The 23,988-nt window shown below is 45.9% G+C and overlaps 1 protein-coding gene across 5 annotated transcripts in view; it reads left to right on the top strand.

Annotated features, from left to right (window-relative positions):
• The window catches only part of rnf24 (ring finger protein 24), a 137,952-nt gene that overhangs the window by 47,505 nt on the left and 66,459 nt on the right, over window positions 1-23,988 (top strand). The window contains exons 1-2 of one of the 5 annotated variants that reach the window (XM_052032446.1): window positions 12,087-12,149; window positions 23,350-23,564. The exons of 2 other annotated variants lie outside the window; for them this stretch is intronic. Coding sequence is in view for 1 of the 3 variants with exons in the window: in XM_052032429.1 (XP_051888389.1) it covers window positions 12,121-12,149 (29 nt within the window). In the remaining 2 variants the exon portion in view is untranslated. Of the gene's footprint in view, window positions 1-12,061; window positions 12,150-23,349; window positions 23,565-23,988 lie in introns of those variants that run through there. 2 more of the 5 variants (XM_052032455.1, XM_052032429.1) reach the window with 2 other exon arrangements.

Below are 23,988 nucleotides of genomic sequence, written 5' to 3' on the forward strand. Positions count from 1 at the left end.
TGACATCTCCCTTGAACTTCCCACCCATTAACTTAAAGCCATGCCCTCTCGTTTTGAGCATTGGTGCCCTGGGAAAGAGGCGCTGGCTGTCCACTCTATCTATTCCTCTCAATATCTTGTATACCTCTATCGTCTCCCCTCATCCTCCTCCTCTCCAATGAGAACAGCCCTAGCTCCTTTAGTCTCTCCTCATAATCCATACTCTCTAATCCAGGCAGCATCCTGGTAAATCTCCTCTGCACCCTTTCCAATGCCTCCACATCCTTCCTATAATGAGGCGACCAGAACTGGATGCAGTACTCTAAGTGTGGCCTAACCAGAGTTTGGTAAAGCTGCATCATCACTTCGTGGCTCTTAAAATCAATCCCCCGATTTATGAAAGCTAACATCCCATAAGCTTTCTTAACTACCCTATCCACTTGTGAGGCGACTTTCAGTGATCTGTGGATGTGAACCCCCAGATCCCTCTGCTCCTCCACACTGCCCAGAATCCTGCCATTAACTTTGTACTCTGCCTTGGAGTTTGTCCATCCAAAGTGTACCACCTCACACTTCTCCGGATTGAACTCCATCTGCCACTTGTCAGCCCAGCTCTGCATCCTATCAATATCCCTCTGCAAGCTTCCCCTTCCCCTCACACTCACCTCAGAACCTCACACTTGTGCAAATTGAACTCCATTGTCCACCTTTCTGCCCATCTGGCTACGCTACTGATATCTTTCTGCTGAAGACAATGGGCGTCTAGGGGAAGATACCCAAGTGGCTCGAGGTCATAACTTGTACAAAGGGTAATGGTGGTGGTTGTTGGAGGTCAATCATTCCAGCCCCTGAACATCACCACAGGAGTTCCTCAGGGCAGTGACCTAAACCCAACCATCTTCAGCTGCTTCATCAATGATACTCCTTCCATATAAGGACGAAACTGGGGATTTTCACTGATGTTTGCACTGCATTCAATTCCTCACCAACTGAAGCAGCCAATGCCCAGCTCAAGCAAAACCTAGATGATATTCGGGCATGGCTGATGTGTCACTGGGTCTAAATCCTGGAACAACTGCCCTGCTACACTCTGAGTACCTTCACCAGAAGGACTGCAGCGGTTCAAAAAGGTGGTGTTAGGGATGGACAATAAATGCTAACTTGGCCATGACACCAACATTAAGCAGCAAAACAAAGTCAGCATTTCCTCATCAGAAAACACAGTTGCCCAAAATTTGGGTTGTTTGTTTCTGTGTGGTACTACAATTCAATTTCTGTGAAAAATAAAATATAATTGAAAATCCTAAACTTACCCTCATTGATCGCAAAGCCTACAATTTACCTTCTGCGTCATCCACGTGTCCAGCTTGTCAATGCACAGAGGAACCCTGACTCTCACAACATGTCATGCGACGTAATCTGAGTGCCACAATCCTCCTTGGCCACAGTCCCCTCTCTGTGAAGACTGGAAGTGTTCATTTAAAAGCAAACACACACTTCCTGCCCTGATTCCAGTCTACTTTTGCTGAACCACATTGCAGCTTGGTAGAATTTCTTGAAATTTCCCAAAATCTCTTATCAGTCTTTGGCTTTTCTTGAAATTTCCCAAAACTTCTGGTCAGTCTTTGACGTTCTCTGTAGCAAGCCATTCAGCCCATTGAGTGCATACTAGTTCCAAGTAGAGTAATCCCATCAGTCCGGTTCCCCTCTCTGGATTTCAGATGAAGGGTCTCGACCCGAAATATTGACTGTCCATTTCCCTCCACTGATGCTGCCTGACCCTCTGGGTTCCTCCACCATCTTGTTTTTTTGCTCCCGGTTCCAGCATATCCAATCTCTTGTATCTCCAGTTTCCCATCTCCCTGGTAGACCTGCAATGTATTCTCTTTCACTGTTCCTTCATCTGTCTCTTTTGATTCTTTTGGTGCAAAGGGACAGTTTACAGTAGGAAATTAACACACCAGCATGTCCTTGGCATGTTGGAGGAAACATGACCTGCACAGTCATAGGGAGAATGAGCAAACTCGACGTAGTGAGGTCAGTATTGGACCAAAGTCCCCAGAGCTGTGCGGAACCAGCACCAACTGTTGAACCACTGTGCAACCATTCTCTAAAGTAGCATCCAAAACTCTGTCCCTGTTGTCCAGCTTGCTACAAAAAATTCTTCAAAAGGTACATGAAAAATTCTCTGCCCTTTAGCTTTTACACCAGTTCTACCTTAATTAATGTTAGGGCAATTAAAATCCCTGCCATATTACTTATGCACTTCTCAGAAACATACCAATATACTTAACCTTCTGTCTCTGTCAGTGCACTCAATAGGGGATACTACAGGGTGATTGTTGCTCTTTTATTCAACCTATATGGCCTCATTTGATCGTCCATCTGGCATATCATGACTTCTCATGTCTGTAATATTTCTATTAGCCCTCACAGTGAGGATTTAGCAGGGTCTAATCACTGAACTAAAGGCTTAATCATATTTGGCCTCCTTACCACAGAAAGGACACAGAGGCAATGACAGTCCTCATACTCTTGGTTATTTTTCTCCCTTTATCATCTGTAGCCAAAGTCAAAGTTGAGTTTATTGTCACGTGCACAACTACATGTATGCACAGGTGCAATGAAAAATTTACTTGCAGCAGCATCACAGGCACAGAGCATCAGAGACTCAACATTCACATTCACAAGTTCAACATAAATTATGCAAAATTATGCAAGAAAGAACACAATTAGAACAAAACAAAATAAAGCATCTATCATCAAAGATCCCCACCATCTGGGCCTTGCCATCTTCTTGCAAGACAGGAGGTACAGAAGCCTGAAGTGCAAAGTGGCCATAGTGTTGCTATACTGAGGTAGTGATTAGGGTTGTGCTGGGTGGTTCAAGAACCGAATGTTTGAAGGGAAGTAGCTGTTCTTGAACCTGGTGGTGTGGGACTTCGGGCTTCTGTACCTCCTGCCCAATGGTAGCTGCAAGAAGATGGCATAGCCCAGATGATGGGGATCTTTGATGATAGATGCTGCCTTCTTGTGGCAGCACCTCCTGTAGATACTTCGCACAGTAGGGAGGGATGTGCCCGTGATGTATTGGGCTGAGTCCACTACTCTCTGCAGCCTCTTATGTTCCTGCTCATTCGAATTGCCATACCAGACTATGATGCAACCAGTCAGGATACTTTCAACAGTAAATCTGTTGAAGTTTGTTAGCGTGTTCGGTGACAAACCAAACCTCCTTAACCTTCCAAGAAAGTAAAGATGTTGGCGCGCCTTCCTTGTGATTGCATCTACGTGCTGGGCCCAGGACCGGTTACCTGACATGGGAATTTTAAGGTGCTCACTCTCTCCACCGCCGATCCACCAATGTAGACTGGCACACATTTACTTTCCTTCCCTTTCCTGAAGTCAACAATCAGCTCTTTAGTTTTGCTGACGTTGAGCGAGAGGTTGTTGATGCAGCACCACTCAACCAGGTGTCCTATCTTGCTCCTGTACGCTGACTCTTCACCACCTGTGATTCGTCCAACAACAGTGGTGTCATCGGTGAATTTGTTGTCGGCTAGGAATGTTGCTCCTCTATTCCTGCCCTCTTTTTAGCCACATTCCTACAAAAGCTATGATAACATATTTCCACATGAATCATCTGCGCTCTTGGTTCATTTGTCCCTCATAGTGAACGTTACACCACTTGGCACTCACTTTCCTGCCATTGTTTCCTGTGCCCTCCAAACCTATCATTTCCAGACTTGTCTTCTGAATCCAAGCTTGGGTTCACATTCTCTGCCCCAGCCGGTTTGACTCACCTCCCTACATGTTGATTATTTACCATCTGTATTTTATTTTTCTTTGGCTTTCCGCTTCGTACTTTTGTGTGAGCATTGTATTGAATTGCAGTGTTTCTGTGTCCAGTGTCCTGTGGCAACGCTGGAAGACAAGGGAGAGTAGAAGTTCCTATTGAACCTTTATGTTTTTGGCAGCTTTCTCCAAAGGTTTTGCTTTATGCAATTCCACATCCCATTCCCATACTGACGTGTCTATCCATGGCCTCCTCTACTGCCACGTTGAGGCCAGGCGCAGGTTGGAGGAACAACACCTCATGTTCTGCCTTGGGAGTCTCCAATCTGATGGCCTCAACATCGATTTCTCTAACTTCCGGTAACTCTCCCCCCCCCCCCCCCCCCCCCCACCAACTCATTTGTCTTCACTTATTCCTATGGCTCCCTTCCTCCCTTCCTCCGCCTTGATGACCTGCCCATCTCCCCTCCTCCCCTCCCCCATCCTTTATTCCATGGTCCACTGCCCTCTCCTGCCGGATTCCTTCTTCTTCAGCCCTCAGCCTCTTCTACCTATCACCTCTCAGCTTATCTCATCTTCTCCCCCTCCCCTACCCACTACCTTCCCCCCTCACCTGGACTCGCCTATCGCCTGATCTCACCTGTCCCCTGCCTGCATGTGCACCTCCCCCTCCGCCCCACCTTCTTATTCTGGCTTCTGCCCTCTTCCTTTCCAGTCCTGATGAAGGGCCTTGGCCCGAAATGTCGACTGTTTATTTCCCTCCACGGATGCTGCCTGACCTGCTGAGTTCCTCCAGCACTTTTTGTGTATTGCTTTATGAGTATTGCTTGGGAAAGGCATTGGGGTAACTCAGAATTAGTGATAATATGTACAGGTATAGAGAGATGACGGGTTAGTTTTCTGCACTCAGTTTAGTTGTGGTCTGAGATTCCATGGCAAGGAAATGAAACATTGAAGACATACCTCAAGGAAACGGACGTTGGCATCAGTAGCTGGGAAGAGCAACCCACTAAAAGAGCTCAATGCCACCAAGACACCCATTTTGTGGGCAAAAAGAGTGTAGAAGGGGAAAGAAAAAATACGCCAACTTAAGTTTCTGCAGGTGGATGTGTGGCTCCAGGATCGGATTACTGAGTCACTTCTGGATCCACTGGTGAACCTTGATGGAGATTATCCTCAAATCTAGAGATTGCCACCACTGACAAGATAAAGTAGGATGCTGCTGTGGAGATTGAACAAGTTGGGCCAATAGGCTGTAAATACTGGGTACAGTAGTGTAGCAGTTAGCATAACGCTACTACAGCGCCAGCGGCCCGGGTTCAATTCCCGCCACTGTCTGTACGTTCTCCCCATGTCTGCGTGGGTTGATTTCCTCCAGGTGCTCTGGCTTCCTCCCACATTCCAAAGACGTACGGGTTAGGAAGTTGTGGGCATGCTATGTTGGCGCCGGAAGAGTGGCGACACTTGCAGGCTGCCCCCAGCACATTCTCAGTTATGCAAAAAAATGAATTTCTCTGTGTGTTTCAATGTACATGTGACTAACAAATAAATATCTTATATCTTATATTTAATTCTACACAGGTAGGGAAGCTAAAATGCAAATCAACTAAAGTGAGGCTTAGGTCTCTTATAAACTGGATTTCGATTTCAAAGTCAAAGTCAAGTTTATTGTCATAAAGCACATGTACATGTATGCACAGGTGCAATGAAAAACTTACCTGCAGCAGCATCACAGGTACATGGCATTAGAGAGCCAACATTCACAAGAAAAGCATAAATGAAACATAAGTTACACAAAATCATACAGGAAAGGACACAATTAGAACAAAAAAAAGTCCATTGTAGTGCAAAGTGGTCAAAGTGGTCATGGTGTTGCTATACTGAGGTAGTGATTAGGGTTGTGCAGGTTGGCTCAAGAACTAAAAGGTGGAAAGGAAGTAGCTGTTGTTCAACCTGGTGGTGTGGGACTTCAGGCTTCTGGACCTCCTGCCTGATGTTAGCTGTGAGAAGATGGCATAGCCCGGAAGGTGGGGATCTTTGGTGATAGATGTTGCCTCCTTGAGGCAGTGCCTCATGTGGATACTTCCAATGGTGGGGAGCGATGTACCAGTGATGGTTCTAAATAGTTAACTGATGAGTCTAACCAGTTGCCTCTGGCTCAGTCTGATTGCCAGTCTGACTCTGCAGTATACAATCTTCTTCAGAACAGGAAACCCCTGCAATCAGCACTGTTAAGAAGACCATCAACAGGCAGATGGAGCCATCTGGATTGTGGGAGGCAAAGCTGCCGGTTTATTTTGCCTGATTCTTTGTGGTCTCAATGATAAATGAATAATTGTGTCGTAAATTCTGTAGCAATTGCTCAAAACTTTGTAATGCACTCCTACACGTCAATCATGGTTAATCATTCAGAATTTATTTAGTGGCGTCAACCTGCGCAGGCTCGTTTTTATTCTCCAGTCCCCTTGTTTTCTCCATGTGTTTGTTCAATGCCACCACTTGTGTGTAGAAACTGTTCTATGCCATGTGGAACCATGAGCAATAAACGGCGTCTCATCACTGACCTAGAGGCTTAATCATATTCGGCCTCCTTACCACAGAAAGGACATAGAGGCAATGAAGAAGGTTTGAAAAGACTTTAATATTATGTAAGGGTTTAAAAGGGTTCCATCTGAAGGCTGCCCAAAACCAAGAGTCATGTGCCAGCTGCTGATAAATTCTATAGCAAATTCAAGAGAAGGGACTTTAGAACATAGAACACAGAACACTACAGCACAGTACAGGCCCTTCGGCCCACAATGTTGTGCCGATATTTTATCCTGCTCTAAGGTCTATATAACCCTTCCCTCCCACATAGCTCCCCATTTCTCTATCATTCATGTGTCTATCTAAGAGTCTCTTAAATGTCCCGAATGTACCTGCCCCCACAACCTCTGCTGGCAGTGCATTCCATGCACCCGCCACCCTCTGTGTAAAAAACTTATCCCTGATATCCCCCTTATACCTTCCTCCAATCACCTTAAAATTATGTCCCCTCGTGTTAGCCATTGTCGCCCTGGGAAAAAGTCTCTGACTGTCCACTCGATCTATGCCACTTATCATCTTGTACACCTCTATCAAGTCACCTCTCATCCTCCTTCTCTCCAAAGAGAAAAGCCCTAGTTCACTCAACCTATCCTCATAAGACATGCTCTCCAATCCAGGAAACATCCTGGTAAATCTCCTCTGCACCCTCTCTAAAGCTTCCACATCCTTTCTATAATGAGGCGACCAGAACTGAACACAATACTCCAAGTGTGGTCTAACCAGAGTTCTATAGAGCTGCAACATCACCTCATGGCTCTTGAACTCAATACCCCGACTAATGAAGGCCAACACTACATACGCCTTCTTAACAACCCTATCAACCTGCGCGGCAACCTTGAGGGATCTATGGACGTGGACCCCAAGATCCCACTGTTCCTCTACACTCCAGGAGTCCTGCCATGAACCTTGCATTCTACCTTCAAATTCGATCTCCTGAAGTGTATCACTTCACACTTATCTGGGTTGAACTCCATCTGCCACTTCTCAGCCCAGCTGTGCTTTCTATCAATATCTTGTTGTAATCTACAGCAACCTTCTACACTATCCACAACACCACTAACCTTTGTATCATCAGCAAACTTACTAACCCATCCTTCCACATCCTCATCCAAGTCATTTATAAGAATCACAAAGAGCAGAGGTCCCAGAACAGATCCCTGCGGAACACCACTGGTCACCGACCTCCAGGCAGAATATGCTCCATCTACCACCACCCGCTGTCTTCTCTGGGCGAGCCAATTCTGAATCCACACAGTTAAGTTTCCCTGGATCCCATGCCTCCTGACTTTCTGACAAAGCCTTCCATGAGGAACCTTATCAAACGCCTTATTAAAATCCATGTACACCACATCCACTGCTCTACCTTCATCAATGTGCTTTGTCATATCCTCAAAGAATTCAATCAGGCTCTTGAGGCACGGCCTGCCCCTCAAAAAGCCATGCTGACTGTCCCTAATCAGCCTATGCTTCTCTAAATGCCCATAAATCCTGTCTCTAAGAATCTTCTCCACTTTACACAAAGAATGGGTAAGAGTGGAAAATTCTGAGACTTGTTTAGCCAACCAGCAAAGATGTACTCGGGGCAAAAAAGCAAAGTGGTGGAAGAGCTCATTGGTCAAGTAGCATTTGTGGAGACAAAGGGATGGTTAATGTTTCAGGTTGGGACCTGGAGTCAGACTGGAAATGTGGAGGGAAGATATAGAAGTGCTCCAAGTGTGGCCTCCTCTATACTGGTGAGACAAAATACAGACTAGGTGACTGTTTCGCAGAACAACTGCGCTCTGTCCGTAACCACGATCTGCATCTTCCCATTGCCAGTCATTTCAATTCCCCCTCCCATACCATCACTGATATGACAGTCCTCGGCCTCCTCTGCTGCCAGGAGAATTCCAAGCCCAAACTGGAGGAACAGCACCTCATTTTCTGTCTTGGAACCTTGCAGCGTAATGGCATGAACATTGAATTCTCCCACTTTAAGTAATCCCCTCACCCCTTCCCCACAACCCCCACCCCAACCATGCTTCTTATTTTCTTCCCTTTCCTAGCCTATCTCTCTTTCTTCTACCCCCCTTTTTCCCATTCTCTCCTTACCTTTGACCCATCCCCCGGTGGATCTGCTCTCCCCTCCTCCCCCGCACCTGCCTATCACTGTCTCTTACCTGCATCTACCTATCGCCACCTTGTGCCCACCCCGCCTCCCCTCTTTTCTCCACCTATCACTGCTCTGCTTTTCCCTCCTATATATTGGGCTTCCCCTTTTCCTATTTTCAGTCCTGAAGAAGGGTCCCGACCCGAAACATTGACCGCCTGCTTTTCTCCACGGATGCTGCCTGGCCTGCTGAGTTCCTCCAGCATCATAGAGTGGTTTGGACTGGCCAGGCTTGCTCCAATGTTATTTAAGATTTTATTATGCAGTGAGGTGTGGTAATCCTCTGTTTATTGTTAGAATTACTGATGAGGCCATGGTTGAACTTGCTATTCCCTGTATTGGTCATGCAGGCAATAATAATAATAATAATGATGATGATAATAATGATCTTAGATTGTTGTGGGCTGATTATAGAGGAAGTTGCACATGACTCACTGTTAGGTCATTACTAGGGCTGGAGTTGAACTCGCACTGCTCTCTGTTAGTAACGTATCTGAAAACTTATTAATGATTTTCTAATTCTGTTACTTTAACAAAGACATTAATGTTTAAAGTTAACTCATTTGCCACTAATACTGCACGATGAAGTTTCAACCCTTTGCCCTCTCTGCTTCAATTTCACATTAGCCAGTCCTCACCAGTTGAGCCATTAGGAAATGTCATGGAAAGTTAAGACCCATCATGAACACATAAACTGAAAAGGAGTTATCTCAGCTAATCCCACAGACCATCCCTCTTCCCATTGTGTTCTAGTGAATGGCTCTACAAGTGTTCATCCAGGGAAGTTTCAGATATGGTAAGGACTTCTGTCTCCACCATTTTTTGCAAGAAGTAGGATATGGATCCACATAACGTGAGTCATAGGGTCAAAGAGTGATACAGCAGGGAAAGAGGCCCTTCAGCCCACAAGGTCTATGCTGACCATTATCAGGCAGATTCTCCATCAAACGCGCTGACTCTTAGATGAGGGTCTGTTGTTCCTCTCATTTGGATGCAGAAGATGCCATGTCATTATTAGAAGAGCTGTGGCAATCTCCTCGGTAGGACCCTGGATGATAGTAAGGGAGGAGATGTAACACCTGTCCCTACACCTCCTCCCTCACTACCATCCAGGGCCCTAAACAGCCTTTCCAGGTGAGGCAGTCATTCACATGCAAATCCTCCAGCGTCACTTATTGCATCTGGTGCGCCTGATGTGGCCTCCACTGCATTGGTGAGACGTGATGCAGGCTCAGCGACCACTTTGCCGAGCACCTGCGCTCCATCCGCCATGGCTGTCTGGAGCTCCCGGTTGTCAGCCATTTTACTTCTCCTTCTCATTCCCACAACGACCTGGCCGTCCTCTCCCTTCTCCATTGCCAGGGGCGGCCAAATGCAAACTAGAGGAACAGCACCTCATATTCCGCCTGGATAGTCAACAACCCAACGGCACGAACATTGAATTCTCCAACTTCCTCTGTCCCTTTGTTCTGCTCCTCCTCGGTCCCTGTTCTCTCTCCTCCTGATCTACCCAGTTCTTCCTACACTCCACCCAGCCCCCATCACCCTGTTTCTTCCCCCCCCCCACCCACTCCATCTGCCCATCACCCACACACTCCTCCCACTGGTTCCCCTCCCCCACAGCTCCCACCTGCCCTCCCCCCCTCCCTCATGTGATTCCAAGCTCCACCTTCCTCTTCCATCAGGTTCCATCATCTGCAGCCCTTTGTTGCCTCCACCGATCACCTCCCGGCTTCTGTCGTTATTTTCACTCTCCCCTCCCCCTGCCTATCACCTCCCCCCGCCCCCCCCAGACCCGGATTCACCTATCGCCTGCCAGCTCTTGCTCCACCCCTTCTTTCCATCTATTTATACTGACTATCTCCCCTCTATCTTTCAGTCCAAATGAAGGGTCTCGACCCGAAATGTCGACTGTACATTTCCCTCCGTGGATGCTGCCTGACCCTCTGGGTTCCTCCAGCATCTTGGGTGTTGAACACAGATTTACATCTGGGGGAGATGTGAAGAAAATCTTCGTATCCCAAAACATTCTCAAGTAGTGCAAAAAGACGTATTTCACTACGTGTTTCGATGTATATGTGACTAATAAATAAATATCTATTTGTCGTGAGAAGTGATCTGGAATTTTAGTATAAAGAGATTAAGTTTGTTATGTGTCCTGATATCATACTTTTTCCTTGGTCCTGCTGGAAATTACTGGCCACTCATGTGAGTTGCTTAGTGTGATAGAGTGATGTCTGCAGTGGAGCAGCCCGTTTTGTGATCACCCTTGATCTATTGAATGGCAGAGCAGGTATGAGGGGATGAGCAATCGGCTCCTGTTTCATTTTCTTAAGCACTGAACCAGTATTTTCTTGCTGAATATCTACTTAGAATCATACAGCACAGAACCAGGCCTTTCGGCCCACCATGTCTATACTGACCATTGTACTTATCTATACTTATCCCATTTACCCCCATTTGCTCCATGGCCAAGTACTTGTCAGGATGTTTCTTGCTGTTGTGATAGTCTCTGTCTCCACCACCTCTCCAGACTCCATCTACTCTCAGTGTGAAATATTCCCCCTCAAATCCCCTGCAATCCTCCTCCCGTTCACCTTCTACCTGTGCTCTCTTGTCCCACTATACACCATTCATTTACTATGGATTCTCCTGGAATTAAATACCTGTCTCCTGTCAGCAGGCTGAAAGGAAAGTTATCAGGTCGTTAACCACCTTGTTTGTAACTTTAAAAGATATCGGAGATGGGCGCAGGTTTTGCCACAGACTGTTTGGCTGGGAGCGGATGAACAGCTGATGGTAAACGGTGATAGAACATAGAACATTACAGCACAGTACAAGTCCTTCGGCCCACAATGTTGTGCCGGCATTTTATCCTGCTCTAAGATCGATCTAACCCTTCCTTCCCACATAGCCCTCCATTTCTCTATCATTCATGTGTCTGTCGAAGAGTCTCTTAAATGTCCCTAATGTATCTGCCCCCACAACCTCTGCTGGCAGTGCGTTCCACACATCCACCACTCTCTGTGTAAAAAAACTTACCCCTGACATCTCCCTTATACCTTCCTCCAATCACCTTAAAATTATGTCCCCTCGTGTTAGCCATTGTCGCCCTAGGAAAAAGTCTCTGACTGTCCACTCGATCTATGCCTCTTATCACCTTGTACATCTCTATCAAGTCACCTCTCATCCTCCTCCTCTCCAAAGAGAAAAGCCCTAGCTCGCTGAACCTGTCCTCATAAGACATGCTCTCCAATCCAGGCAACATCCTGGTAAATCTCCTCTGCACCCTCTCTAAAGCTTCCACATCCTTCCTATAATGAGGCGACCAGAACGTAACACAATACTCCAAGTGTGGAATGTGATGTGATGAAACATCCAGGAATTGCATCAGCCAGAACTGGCAACCCTTCTGAAGATGATGTAGAGAGGTGCATCCTGCACCCAATGAGTTAACTCGAACTAAGAGCTCATACTTGGTGGTTAAGTGGGTGGCTAGAGGGTGGATCCAGACGTGAATTAGAATATAGGGACACGCCTTTTGAGGTTTTTCCAGTACTTGTGCGAAGGAGTTGCAGCTACGTGCTAGGCAGCTGACTGTGCTTCAAAAGATGGTGATGTCTGTGACTGAGTTACACGGGTGAGTGTCATGTTGTGCATTGAGCAGCATGCTAGGTGTAGCAGCAGCTGTGTTGTGCCGCTGGTTGTGACCAGCCCTCCAAGCCCTCAGTACTGTTGAACCTAACGCTGCTCTGCTCTCGATTCTATCAATAGCTTCCTTCCCTCTTCTCTTTAGTGTTGGTAGAGGACAGACTGGCTGTAGTGAGAACCATAGTGAAACACTCTGCAAGAAATTAGTAGCAAGAGTTCGACGTTACATGGACAGAGAGTTTCTGAAAGCAGAGAAACATAACTGGAGTGTTTTTTGTAAGGGTTACTCTTATGTATGTTCCACAGATAGAAGTGAATAACAATCTTTATTCTATATTTCATATTATTCCCATATTTCCCACACCTGAGTCTATCCCAGCTCACAAAGCAATCCCATTCCCTCACCAATTTTCCTTGTAACCCACTCCTCCCTCATTCCCACCACTAAGGGCGATTTACAGTGGGCACTTCACCTACCAACCTGCATGCCTTTGGGACTTGGGAGGAGACTGGAGCATCCGGAATAAACTCTCGCAGTCACAGGGAGAACGTGCATGCTCCACATAGACAGCAGCGGAGGTCGGAATCGAATCTGGGCCGCCGGAGCAGTGACGGCAGCTCTAATAGCTGCAGCACTGTGGGACACGGGATATGTGCAGGGAAGCGGCACTGAGGGGAGACATCCGCCATGGCTTATTGAATGGTGGAGCAGGCCCTTGGGGCCGAATGGTCTCCTCTTCCTTCCTTCACTTGTGTTCTTATGTAACACATCACTTCCTGTACGTGAGGTGTGACAGGTCCATTATCACAATGTAAGCTGACAGGCAATACTTCCAGGGTGAAGGAAAACAAATAAAACGGCAGATGCTGGAATTTGAAACTCACACAGAGGTGTTGGAAGAACGTCAGTCAGGCAGCATCTGCGGAAAGAGAAACCAATTAGCATTTCAGGTCGAAGACTCTTCGTTTGAACTATATGAAGGACGTTCAGTCAGGAATGGACACCCACAGAGCCCAGTTTGTTGGTGATGCCAGAACACTGCCTTTTTTTCAGCGATCTCTCTCCTTGTTCACCATATCCTCGATGTAATGGTGCTGTTCACCACAAACGTGCTGTTGAATATACAAGATATAACTGTGTTTGTGACATCAGTACAGAACACACAACCCTTGACCCTGGCGCTCCAACCTTTCCATGCCGTTTTGCCTCTCCGCTCTCCCCACACCACAAAGAGCTCCGGCCTGTGAAATTATTTGTCTCAGGCAGAACTGGTCCCCGGTATGGTCTTCGCCAAAACACAATTGGGTGAGGAGAGGAACGGCACAGTAACAGTGCCAATAGTGCGGCTGACTCACAACTCCAGCGACCCAGGTTCAATCCTGGCCTCGGGTGCTGTTTGTGTGAAGATTGTGCTTTCTCCCTGTGACCAAGATGTGCAGGTTGGAAGGTTAATTGGCCACTGTAAGTTACCCCTGGTGCAGGGGGCTGGTGGAAGAATCAGGGGGTGTTAATGAAGATATTTAAAGGATTAAGTAACAAGTAAGTAAATGGGGGAATGGAACTGCACTGTGAATTGGCGCAGGCTGGATGAGTTGAAAGCCTTCCTTTTACATCATAAGGAAAATATGAAAGCTCTTTATGTTGGCCCTTGAGGGTTCAGGTCCACAGCTCCTGAGTTTTGAGCAAACTTCACCAAAGATATATGCAACTGATTTCACTTCAAGGCGAAATGATGATGCCTCAGTGTTAAGGGAAAGATCGAAACATACATAAGGAGAAAGAGAGAAGGTAAATTGTCTGGATAAAGTGAGATGGGAGGGCACTCTTGTGGACCTGAGGCATTAAATGACCTATTTCTTCCTGTTAAATTCTATGTAAAAGATAAATTATTGCACAGCAGGCAATTGAATTGATTATGCAGCTGCTTTAATACGCTCTGTGTATCAAGCTGTGTACTCCTGTAAGATTTGCATCAGGCTGTGCAAATGGATTGACTGATTTGCAAATGATAATGGCATCAGCATATAGTAGAGGGTGGATTGACTCCGATATGGATGCTCCTTTTTGCACTGGCTCCTACTCCTTTGCTCATGAGGGATGTTGCCCATACAGATAGCTCCAGCACTTTTGTGGAAATCCTGCTATCTTTCTAGCACTGTCCAGCTCTTGTAGACACTGCCTCAACACTCATTACATGCTACAAAATAACATTTCAAATAATTAGTGTGGAGCTGGTTGTGCAAAAGGTTTGAAAGTGCTTGGTGCTTTAGTCTAAATTTCAGTTCCAAATGTCATTGAATGATAACCAGGGATCGATGGATACTAGATAATAAATCCATGATCAACAGACACTGGATTGTAGACCATGAATTGATGGACATTGGATTACAGACCAGGGTTTGGTGGACACTGAATTATTGACCAAAGATCGATTATGGACCCGGGGTTGAAGACCAGTGGATCATAAACCAGGAATTGATGGACACTGGATCATAGAACATAGAACAGTGCAGCACTGGACAGGCCATTCGGCCCATGATGTTCTGCTGATCTTGATGCCAATTTATACTAAATGTCCTCCTGCTGTGCATCATCCATATCTCTCCAGTCCCTTCATATTCATGTGTCTATTTAAAAGCCTTTTAAATTCCATCAAACTGCCTGCTTCCACTACTACCCCTGGTAACTCATTCCAGGCACCTACCACTCCCTGCATTTAAAAAAAACTTGCCCCTCACATCGCCTTTAAACTTTCCCCCCACTAGCCTTAAAACCATGTCCTCTGGTGTTTGACATTTCTACGCTGGGGAAAAGATTCTGACTGTCTATCCTATAACTTTAAAAACCTCCATCAGGTCTCCCCTTAGCCTCCGATGCTCTAGGGAGGACAACCTAAGTTTGTCCAGCCTTTCTTTTTAGCTCATACCCTCTAATCCAGGCAGCATCCCAGTAAACCTCTTAGCACCCTTTCCACAGTCTCCACATCCTTCCTATAATGGGGCGAACAGAACTGCGCACAATACTCCAAATGTGGTCTGACTAAAGTTTTATTTGGCTGCAACATGATTCCTTACTCTTATACTCAATGGACCAAGGACTAGTGGATACTGGATTGCAAACTAGGAGAGGTGCAGGAGCAATGCGGTTAAAGTAGAAGGGGTTATCAACTTCCCCAATCACCTTCATGTGGAAAGCTTAGAAGGGGTGAGATTTTTAAAGTGGAGAGTGTTTTGAGCCAGTGTATACATGTTGCTACTAGAGACAGGGGCCTAATCTTAGGGAATGTAGCTGAGCCAGGGGTTGGGACGTCAATGAGATAGCACTTTGGAGATAGTGACCATAACTTTGTAAGTTTCAGAGTAGTTCAGAATCAGGTTTATTATCACTGACCTATGTCGTGAAATTTGTTGTTTTGCGGTAGCAGTACAGTGCAAAACATGAAGACAAAAAAATTACTGTAAGTTACAAAAATAAATAAATAGTGCAAATGAGGAATAATGAGGTAGTGTTCATGGGTTCATGGACCGTTCAGAAATCTGATGGTGGAGGGGAAGAAGCTGCTCCTGAAACATTGAGTGTGGGTCTTCAGGCTCCTGTACCTCCTCCCCGATGGTAGTAGTGTGAGGAGGGCATGTCCCGGGTGGTGAGGGTCCTTAATGATGGATGCCACCTTCTTGAGCCACTGCTTCTTGATAATGTTCTTGATGGCGGAGAGGGTTGTGCCCGTAATGGAGCTGGCTAAGCCTCTGCAGCCTTTGATCCTGCACGTTGGAGCCTCCATACCAGGCAGTGATGCAGCCAATCAGAATGCTCTCCATTGTACATCTGTAGAAATTTGCAGGAGTCTTTGGTGACATAGCAAATCTCCTCAAACTCCTAATGAAGTAGAGCCACTAGCGTGCCTTCTTCATGATTGCATCAATGTGTTGGGCCTAAGATAGATCCTCTGTTATGGAAAAGCTTAAGGATTGACCAGAAATTGATGTCCTGAATTGGGGGAAGGCCGGTTCAATACCATAAGGTACTTGCAGGTAAGTATACATACGAAAAATAGAAATGGTTCAAAAGTAAAATACTGAGAGTTCAGGACCAGCAAGTTTCCATATGGTTAACGGTAAGGACATCAAATCCAAGGACTCTTGGATGTCAAAGGATACAGAGGGTTGGATAAAGAAAGAAAGGAAGCATAAACCCAGTATAGAGAACTGAAAACAGGAGAGGCCTGACAGGATGTGTGTGGGGTGGAAGGTTTTCTTAAAAAGGAAAGTAGGACAAAGACAAGGCAGAAAATAGAACTGGAGATGGGTTAAAAGAAAATTCCACAGCATTTTCTATGTATATTAAGGGCAAGAGAGGTAACCAGGGAAAGAGTGGGGCCCTTTAAGGGGCAAAGGGGAAATCTGTGCATGGAACCAGAGGATGTAGGGGAGGTCTTCAATGAATACTTCTCATCTACTTTCACTATGGAGAAGGACATTACAGCTGGAGAATTCAAGAAGGGGGGTGGTGAAATTCAAGAACATATTATTAAAAAAAATAGGTAGCATTATATGACTTAGTGGGCTTAAAGATGGATAAATCCCCAGGGCTTGAAGAGATTGCTGAGGCTCTGACAGATTTTTAAGTCTTCCCTGGCCACAGGCGAGGTGTCAGATTGACAGCAGGATAGTACATGTAATACTTTTATTCTAAAAGGGTAGCAGTGATAAGCCAGGTAATTGCAGGGAAGCTCTTGGAAAAAACTCTGAGGGACAGGATTAATCTACATTTGGAAAGGCAAGAATTAATCAAAGATAGTCAACATGGCTCTGTGAGGGGGAGATCCTGTCTGGACGATTTGATTGAATTTTTCAAAGAGGTAACAAAATGTATTGATGAGGGCAGCACAGTTGATGTAGTCCACGTGGACTTCTGTAAGTTCTTTGCCAAGGTGCCGTAAGGGAGACTGGTCTACAAGGTTAGAGTCTATGAGATCCAAGGCAAGTTGGCAAATTGGACCCAAAATTGGCTTATTAATAGATGGCCGAAGGTGATGCTGGAAGGTTGTTCCTGTGATTGGAAGCCTGTGACCAGTGGTATACCACAGGTTTGGTGCTGGAACCCTTCCTGTTTATTATATACATTAATGACATGGATGTGAATATAAGCAGTGTGGTTAATATGTAGATGACACAAGTATTGGTGGTGCTGTTGATGGTGAGGAGAGTAGTCTTGAGTTACAGGATGATACTGATGAGGTGGTAAGGTGGGCAAAGCAATGGCAGATGGAACTTAATCCTGATAAGTGTGAGGTGATGTATTTTAGGAGGATGAATAAGACTAGAACACACACAAAGTCCCAGAGATTATTGAGGAACAGAGGGACCTTGGTGTAATGTACAAGGATCCCTGAAGGGACCAGCACAGGTAGACCAGTGGTGTACTGGCCTTCAGTAGCCAGTACACGGAATACATGAGCAGGGAGGTTGCATACAACTTTATAAAACATTGGTCAGGTCATAGCTGGAGTGCAGTTCTGGTCATTGCATGGAGTCATAGAACCGTACAGCATAGAAACAGGCCCTTTGGCCCATCGTGTCTGTGCTGACCATCATACCTATCAATACTAATCCGATCTGCCTTCATTAATTCCACATCCCTCTGTCTTGCTCATTCAAGTACCTGTCAAGTGTTGTTACTGTTCCTGCCTCCACCACCTCCTCTGGCAGCTCATTCCAGATACCAACTGCTCTTTGTTGAAAAATTTACCCCTCTGGTCTCCTTTAAACTTCCTTCCTCTCACCTTAATCTTATGCCTTCTAGTTTTAGACTATGGGAAACAGACACGGGCTATCTACCCTATCTATGCCTCTCATACTTTTATATACCTCTATCATGTCACCTCTCAGCTTCCTTTGCTCCAGGGACAACAGACCCAGCCTATCCAATCTCTCCTTGTCCAGGCGAATCTTTCCTGCATCCTCTCTAACCACGTCCTTCCTCCACTATAGGAAGGATGTGGTTGCATTGGAGAGGATGTAGAAGTGATTCACTAGGATGTTCCAGGGTTGGTTGGAGCTTTTCATCTATGAGACTCTGGATAGCTTGGAGTTACACTCCTTGGAGCAGAAGAGGCTGAGAGGTGACCATATTAGAACATAGAACAGTACAGCACAGGAACAGGCCCTTCGGCCCAAGATGTTGTGCTGAACTAATTAAACTAGTAATTAAATGCCTAACTAAACTAATCCCTTCTGCCAACACCATGTCCATATCCCTCCATTCTCTGCACATTCATGTGCCTATCTAAGAGCCTCTTAAATGCTTATTGAGGTATATAATATTATGAAGGGCATAAACAGGGTAGATGTGAGAAACCTTACCCCATCCCAATAGGTTTGAGGATAGGGGTAGGAGATTTAGGCCATTAGGCCATAAGACCATAAGATATAGGAGCAGAATTAGGCCATTGGGCCCATCAAGTCTGTTCCACCATTCAATAGCTGATTTTTTTCTCAACCCCATTTTCCCACCTTCTCCCCGTAACCCTTAACCCCCTTACCAATCAAGAACCTATCAATCTTTGCCTTAAATACACCCAATGACGTCCTCCACTGACCTCTGTGGCAACAAATTCCACAGATTAAACACCCTCTGGCTGAAGAAATTCCTCCTCATCTCAGTTTTAAAAAGACGTCGCTTTATCCTGAGGCTGTGCCCTTGGATCCTAGACTCTCCTACTAATGGAAACGTCCTCTCCACATCCACTCTATCCTCTAGATGGGATATTTCACTCAGAGGCTGGCTGGAGTGGGGAACACACTACCTGATGGAGTGGAGTGGAGGAGGCAGAAACCCTCACTACGTTGGTATAGATAGGTGCTAAGGGGTTAGCATGGACATGGTGGGCTGAAGTGCCTGTTTCCGTGCTGCGTGATTCTATGACGTTGGGCTGTTAACCAGAAATCAATGCACACTGGATTATAAACCAGAGGTTGATGGAAACCGGATTATAAACTAGGAATGAAGGGACATTGAATAATAAACATGAACACAGGAATGATAAACACTGAAGAAGATGTTGGAAGAAAGAGGAAATTAAGTTGGCCAGCTGACATGTTGCAATGTGTTGTGTAATGGCAACTGTAGGATTCAGATTCAAACTTGCAATACCCTGCTGTAGAGGAATTTCCTGCCATTGGTTTGGTCATAGACCAAAGATAACATTGAGCGTTAAGCAATATGTGTCGTTTTGCATTGATGCCTTAGCATGTACTTAGTATGAGACTAAGAGCTGTTGCCTCACCGCACCAGTGACCCAGGTTCAGTCCTGACCTCAGCTGCTGTATGTGTGGAGTTTGTACGTTCTCCCTGTGATTGTGTGGGTTTCCCCCGGGTGTTCTGGTTTCCTCCCACATCCCAAAGGCATGCGCGTTAAAAGGATAATTGACCGCTGTAAATTATCCTTTGTGTGTCGCTGAGTGGTAGAATAAGGGGGTGGGGGGAGTTGATGGGAACGTGGGGAGAATAAAATGGGTTAGGGTGAGATTAGTGTAAAAAGTGGGTTCTTGGTGGTCATCGTAGACTCGGTGGTCTGAAGGGTCTGATTTGTTGCTCGATGACTCTTTTATTAGCTGTGCATAACCGTAAGATGATACTAAGCTGTTGAGTACCAAGGTTAAAACGTACCTGATAGAAGAGATCATGAGTCATAGAGACTCACAGAGTCATAGAGCACAGAAACAGGCCCAACTGGCCCATGCCGACTAAGATCAAGTGAGATAAGAACAGAAATGCTGGAGGAACTCAGCCAGTCAGGCAGTATCTGTGGAAGAAGAAGCCAGTTAATGCTTTAGGTCAGTGAAACTTAGAAAATGGAAGAAGAATGAAGAGATAACAGTGTTCAAAGCAGAGCTGAGGGGAGGAGTGAAGTGTCAGATGAAAGAGCAAATAGAAATAGGTTAAGACAGATTGTGTGATAAGGAACATGAGCGCTGACATTTTATAGAAAAAGAAAAGCCGAGGTCAGCAAGGTTATAGGCTGCGTAGGAGGGAAGGGTTAGATTGATCAAGGAGTAGGTGTTTATATAGGTTGGCACAACATCGTGGGCCAAAGGGCCCGTACTGTGCTGTAATGTTCTATGTTCTAAAAAGGGCCATAAGCATGAGAATGGGAAAAGATGACCTGAATTTAGCTGAAGTTTGAAAATCTGGTGTTCATTCCAGAGGGTTGCTTAGACGGAAGATAAGATGTTGTTCTTCTAGCTTGCGTGGGCCTCACTATAGCAGTGGAGGAGGTTGCACACAGTGAGGTCAGAATAGGAATGAGGTTGAGAATTAAAGTGTTATGCAACAGGAAGCTCAGGATCCCGCCTGTGGACTGAGGGCAGGTGCTCTGCAAAATGATCACCCAATCTGTGTTTGGTTTCTCCAATGTCAAGAAGGCCACATTGCGAGCACCAAATGTAGTATGATAGTTTGGAGGAATCAGTCAGACCGCATTTGGCTAGCGTTGGTCAGACCACATTTGGAATTTTGTGTGCAATTTTGAGCCCCGTATCCAAGGAAGGATGCGCTGGCTCTGGAGAGGGTTCAGAGGCAATTGACAAGAATGATCCCAGGAATGAAAGGCTTAACATATAAGAAGGATTTGATGGCTCTGGGTCCGTACTCTATGGAATTCAGAAGTATGAGGGGGGATCTCATTGAAACCTACCGAATACTGAAAGGACTGGATAGAGTGGACGTAGAAAGGACGTTTCCATCAGTAGGAGAGTCTAGGATCTGAGGGCACAGCCTCAGAATAAAGGGATGTCCCTTTAAAACTGAGATGAGGAGGAATTTCTTCAGCCAGAGGGTGGTAAATCTGCAGAATTTGTTGCCACAGACGGCTATGGAGGCCAAGTCATTGGGTGTATTTAGGCAGAGATTGATAGATTCTTGATTGGTAAAGGGGTTAAGGGTTACAGGGTGTAGGTGGGAAAATGAGGTTGATAAAAATAAAAGCTCATTGAATGGCTGAACAGAACCAATGGACTGAATGACCTGATTCACCTCCTATGTCTTATGGTCTAAGTGCAAGTGAATCGATGTTTCACCAGGAATGATAGTTTGGGTCCCTGGATGGTGGAAGGGAAGGGGTTAAAGGACAGGTGTTTCATCACCTCTGGTGACACAGAAAGGTGCCAAAAGCACAGGGAGTGGTGATGCGGATAGAAGAGTGGACCAGGGAGTGAGCGGTTCCTGTGAAATACAAAAGGAGTAGAAAGGGGAAGATGTGACTGGTGGTGGGATAATGTTGGAGCTGGTGGGAATTGCAAAAGATAATCCATTGAATGCGAAGGATAGTGGGGTGGAAGTGAGGCCTTCAAAGTACAAGTGAATTTACTATTTGGCTGACTATGAATGGGCACAGAGTACAAAGGGTACAAATCCACCAGAGCAAATCCTGCTGCAAATCTGAAATAAAAGCAGGAATTTCTGGAAATACTCAGCAGGTCAAGCCACATGCATGTAGAGAAAAAGAGAGTAAATGTTTCAGCAGAACTGGAAAAAAAATTAGAAGTTAAATAAATATTATTAAGTTTCAGAGAAAGGGAGGAGGGGAAGAGAGAATGAATGGGAAGGTTTTTGGTCACCCCATTACAGGAAGGATGTGGAGGCTTTGGAAAGGGTACAGATGAGGTTCACCAGGATGCTGCCTGGATTAGAGGGTATGAGCTATAAGGAGAGGTTGGTCAAACTTGGGCTGTTTCCTCTGGAGTGTCAGAGGCTGAGGGAAGACCTGATAGAAGTTTATAAAATTATGAGAGGCATAGATAGATAGCTGGTGTCTTTTTCCCAAGGTCAAAATGTCTAATAGTAGAGAATGTGTGAGAGGGGGAAACTTTAAAGGGGATGTGCGGGGCAAGTTTTTGACACAGAGAGTGGTGGGTGCCTGGAACAGGCTGCCAGGGGTAGTGGTGGAAGCAGATATGATAGTGGCGTTTAAGAGGCTTTTAGAACGACACATGAGGGCAGGCACAGTAGTGTAGCGGTTAGGGTAACGCTATTACAGCGCCAGCGACCCGGGTTTAATTCCAGCCACTGCCTGTAAGGAGTTTGTAAGTTCTCCCCGTGTCTGCGTGGGTTTCCTCCAGGTGCGCCGGTTTCCTCCCACATTTCAAAGACGTACAGGTTAGGAAGTTGTGAGCATGCTATGTTGGCACCGGAAGCATGGCGACACTTGCGGGCTGCCCGCAGAACACTCTATGCAAAAGATGCATTTCACTGTGTGTTTTGATGTACATGTGACCAATAAAGATACAGTATCTTAATATGGAGGGACATGGATTATATGCAAGCAGAAGAGATTTAGTTTAATTTGGCATCGTCTTCAGCACAGACGTCATGGGCTGAAAGGCCTGTTCCTGTACTGTACTTTTCTTTGATCAGAATAGAGTGTAGGAGGGATTGAGCTGTGGTGGTGTGTCAGCTGAAAGGGAGGTGTGTCAGCTGAAAGGGAGAGGTGAAGGCTAATGAGTAACAGAAGCTAAATCTGGAAGAAATGCAAACAGGAGGAGTGAATGAGATCTGACCTCCACCTTTGGCTTCCCACTGTTCCAATGAAGCTTGAGGGAGAGCGTGTTTACTCCTGACAGGACACGTCCCAGCTGTCAGGAGTCAACATTGAATTCAACAAAGGGGTCAGATAACCTGCAATTCCAGTTTAGTATCTCACTTTTCCAGCAGTCCCTCATATTCTCTCTTCATTTCAGATTTCATTTGTCACTTCCAGTTTACATCTCCAACAGGTATGGCTTTTGTTCCCCCTTCTCCTGTCTCACTTCTCTCCATCTCCTCTTTATACTGGCCGTCTCCCACCTCCACTCTCAGTCCCGATGCCGGGTTTCAACCCAAAACTTTGACAACTCCTTTCCTCCCACAGATGCTGCTTGACCCGCTGAGTTCCTCCAGCAGATTGTTTGTTGCTCCAGATTCCAGCATCTACCGTCTCTTGTGTCTCTCTGGTGTTTGTTATTCACTGGTCTTCACAGTCTTCAAGCCAGAACCACACCACTGATGAGATTCAGTCTCTCCTGGTCTCCATCCTATCACAGACCTTTTTGTTCTCTCTTTCCCTCCCCCTTTTCTCTACAGCTTAAAACCTTCCCCAGTTCTGATGAAAGGTCATTGACCTGAAACGATAACCTTTTGTTTCTTTCCACAGATGATGGCTGAGTATTTTGAGTGTTTTCTAATACCAAACCTCAGTGTAAATGTTTGTGAGTGAGCGGCTAGAGGCAGCAGCAACAAGCAATGACGCAAAGCCGATACCAGGCGGTGAGCGCCAGCTAACACAGTGCTTGATAGTGAGTTGGCAGTGAGGTTAAACGTAAACCAACTGAGCCAAAGTTGACAGTGGATCAAGGAGAGGAGAGCAAGGTGAATGATATTTGTACTGTAAGATAAGATTATAAGATTTCTTTATTAGTCACATGTACACTGAAAAACACAATGAAATGCATCTTTTGAGTAGAGTGTTCTGGGGGCAGCCCACAAGTGTCGCCACGCTTCCGGCGCCAAAATAGCATGCCCACAACTTCCTAGCCCGTACGTCTTTAGAATGTGGGAGGAAACCGGAGCACCCAGAGGAAGCCCACACAGACACGGGGAGAACATACAAACTCCTTACAGACAGTGGCCGGCATTGAACCCGGGTTGCTGGTGGTGTAATATCGTTACGCTAACTGCTACACTACTGTGCCGGCTAGTGTGATCAGGTTAAACTGCAAGCACTTCAGCGAGCTCCAGAGCTCTCTGCCAAAGCACACATCACACGCAGTGGTCAGTCTGTGGGGTGGAACAT

The sequence above is a fragment of the Pristis pectinata genome, chromosome 2, assembly GCF_009764475.1.
Source record: "Pristis pectinata isolate sPriPec2 chromosome 2, sPriPec2.1.pri, whole genome shotgun sequence".
Taxonomy (NCBI): Eukaryota; Metazoa; Chordata; class Chondrichthyes; order Rhinopristiformes; family Pristidae; genus Pristis; species Pristis pectinata.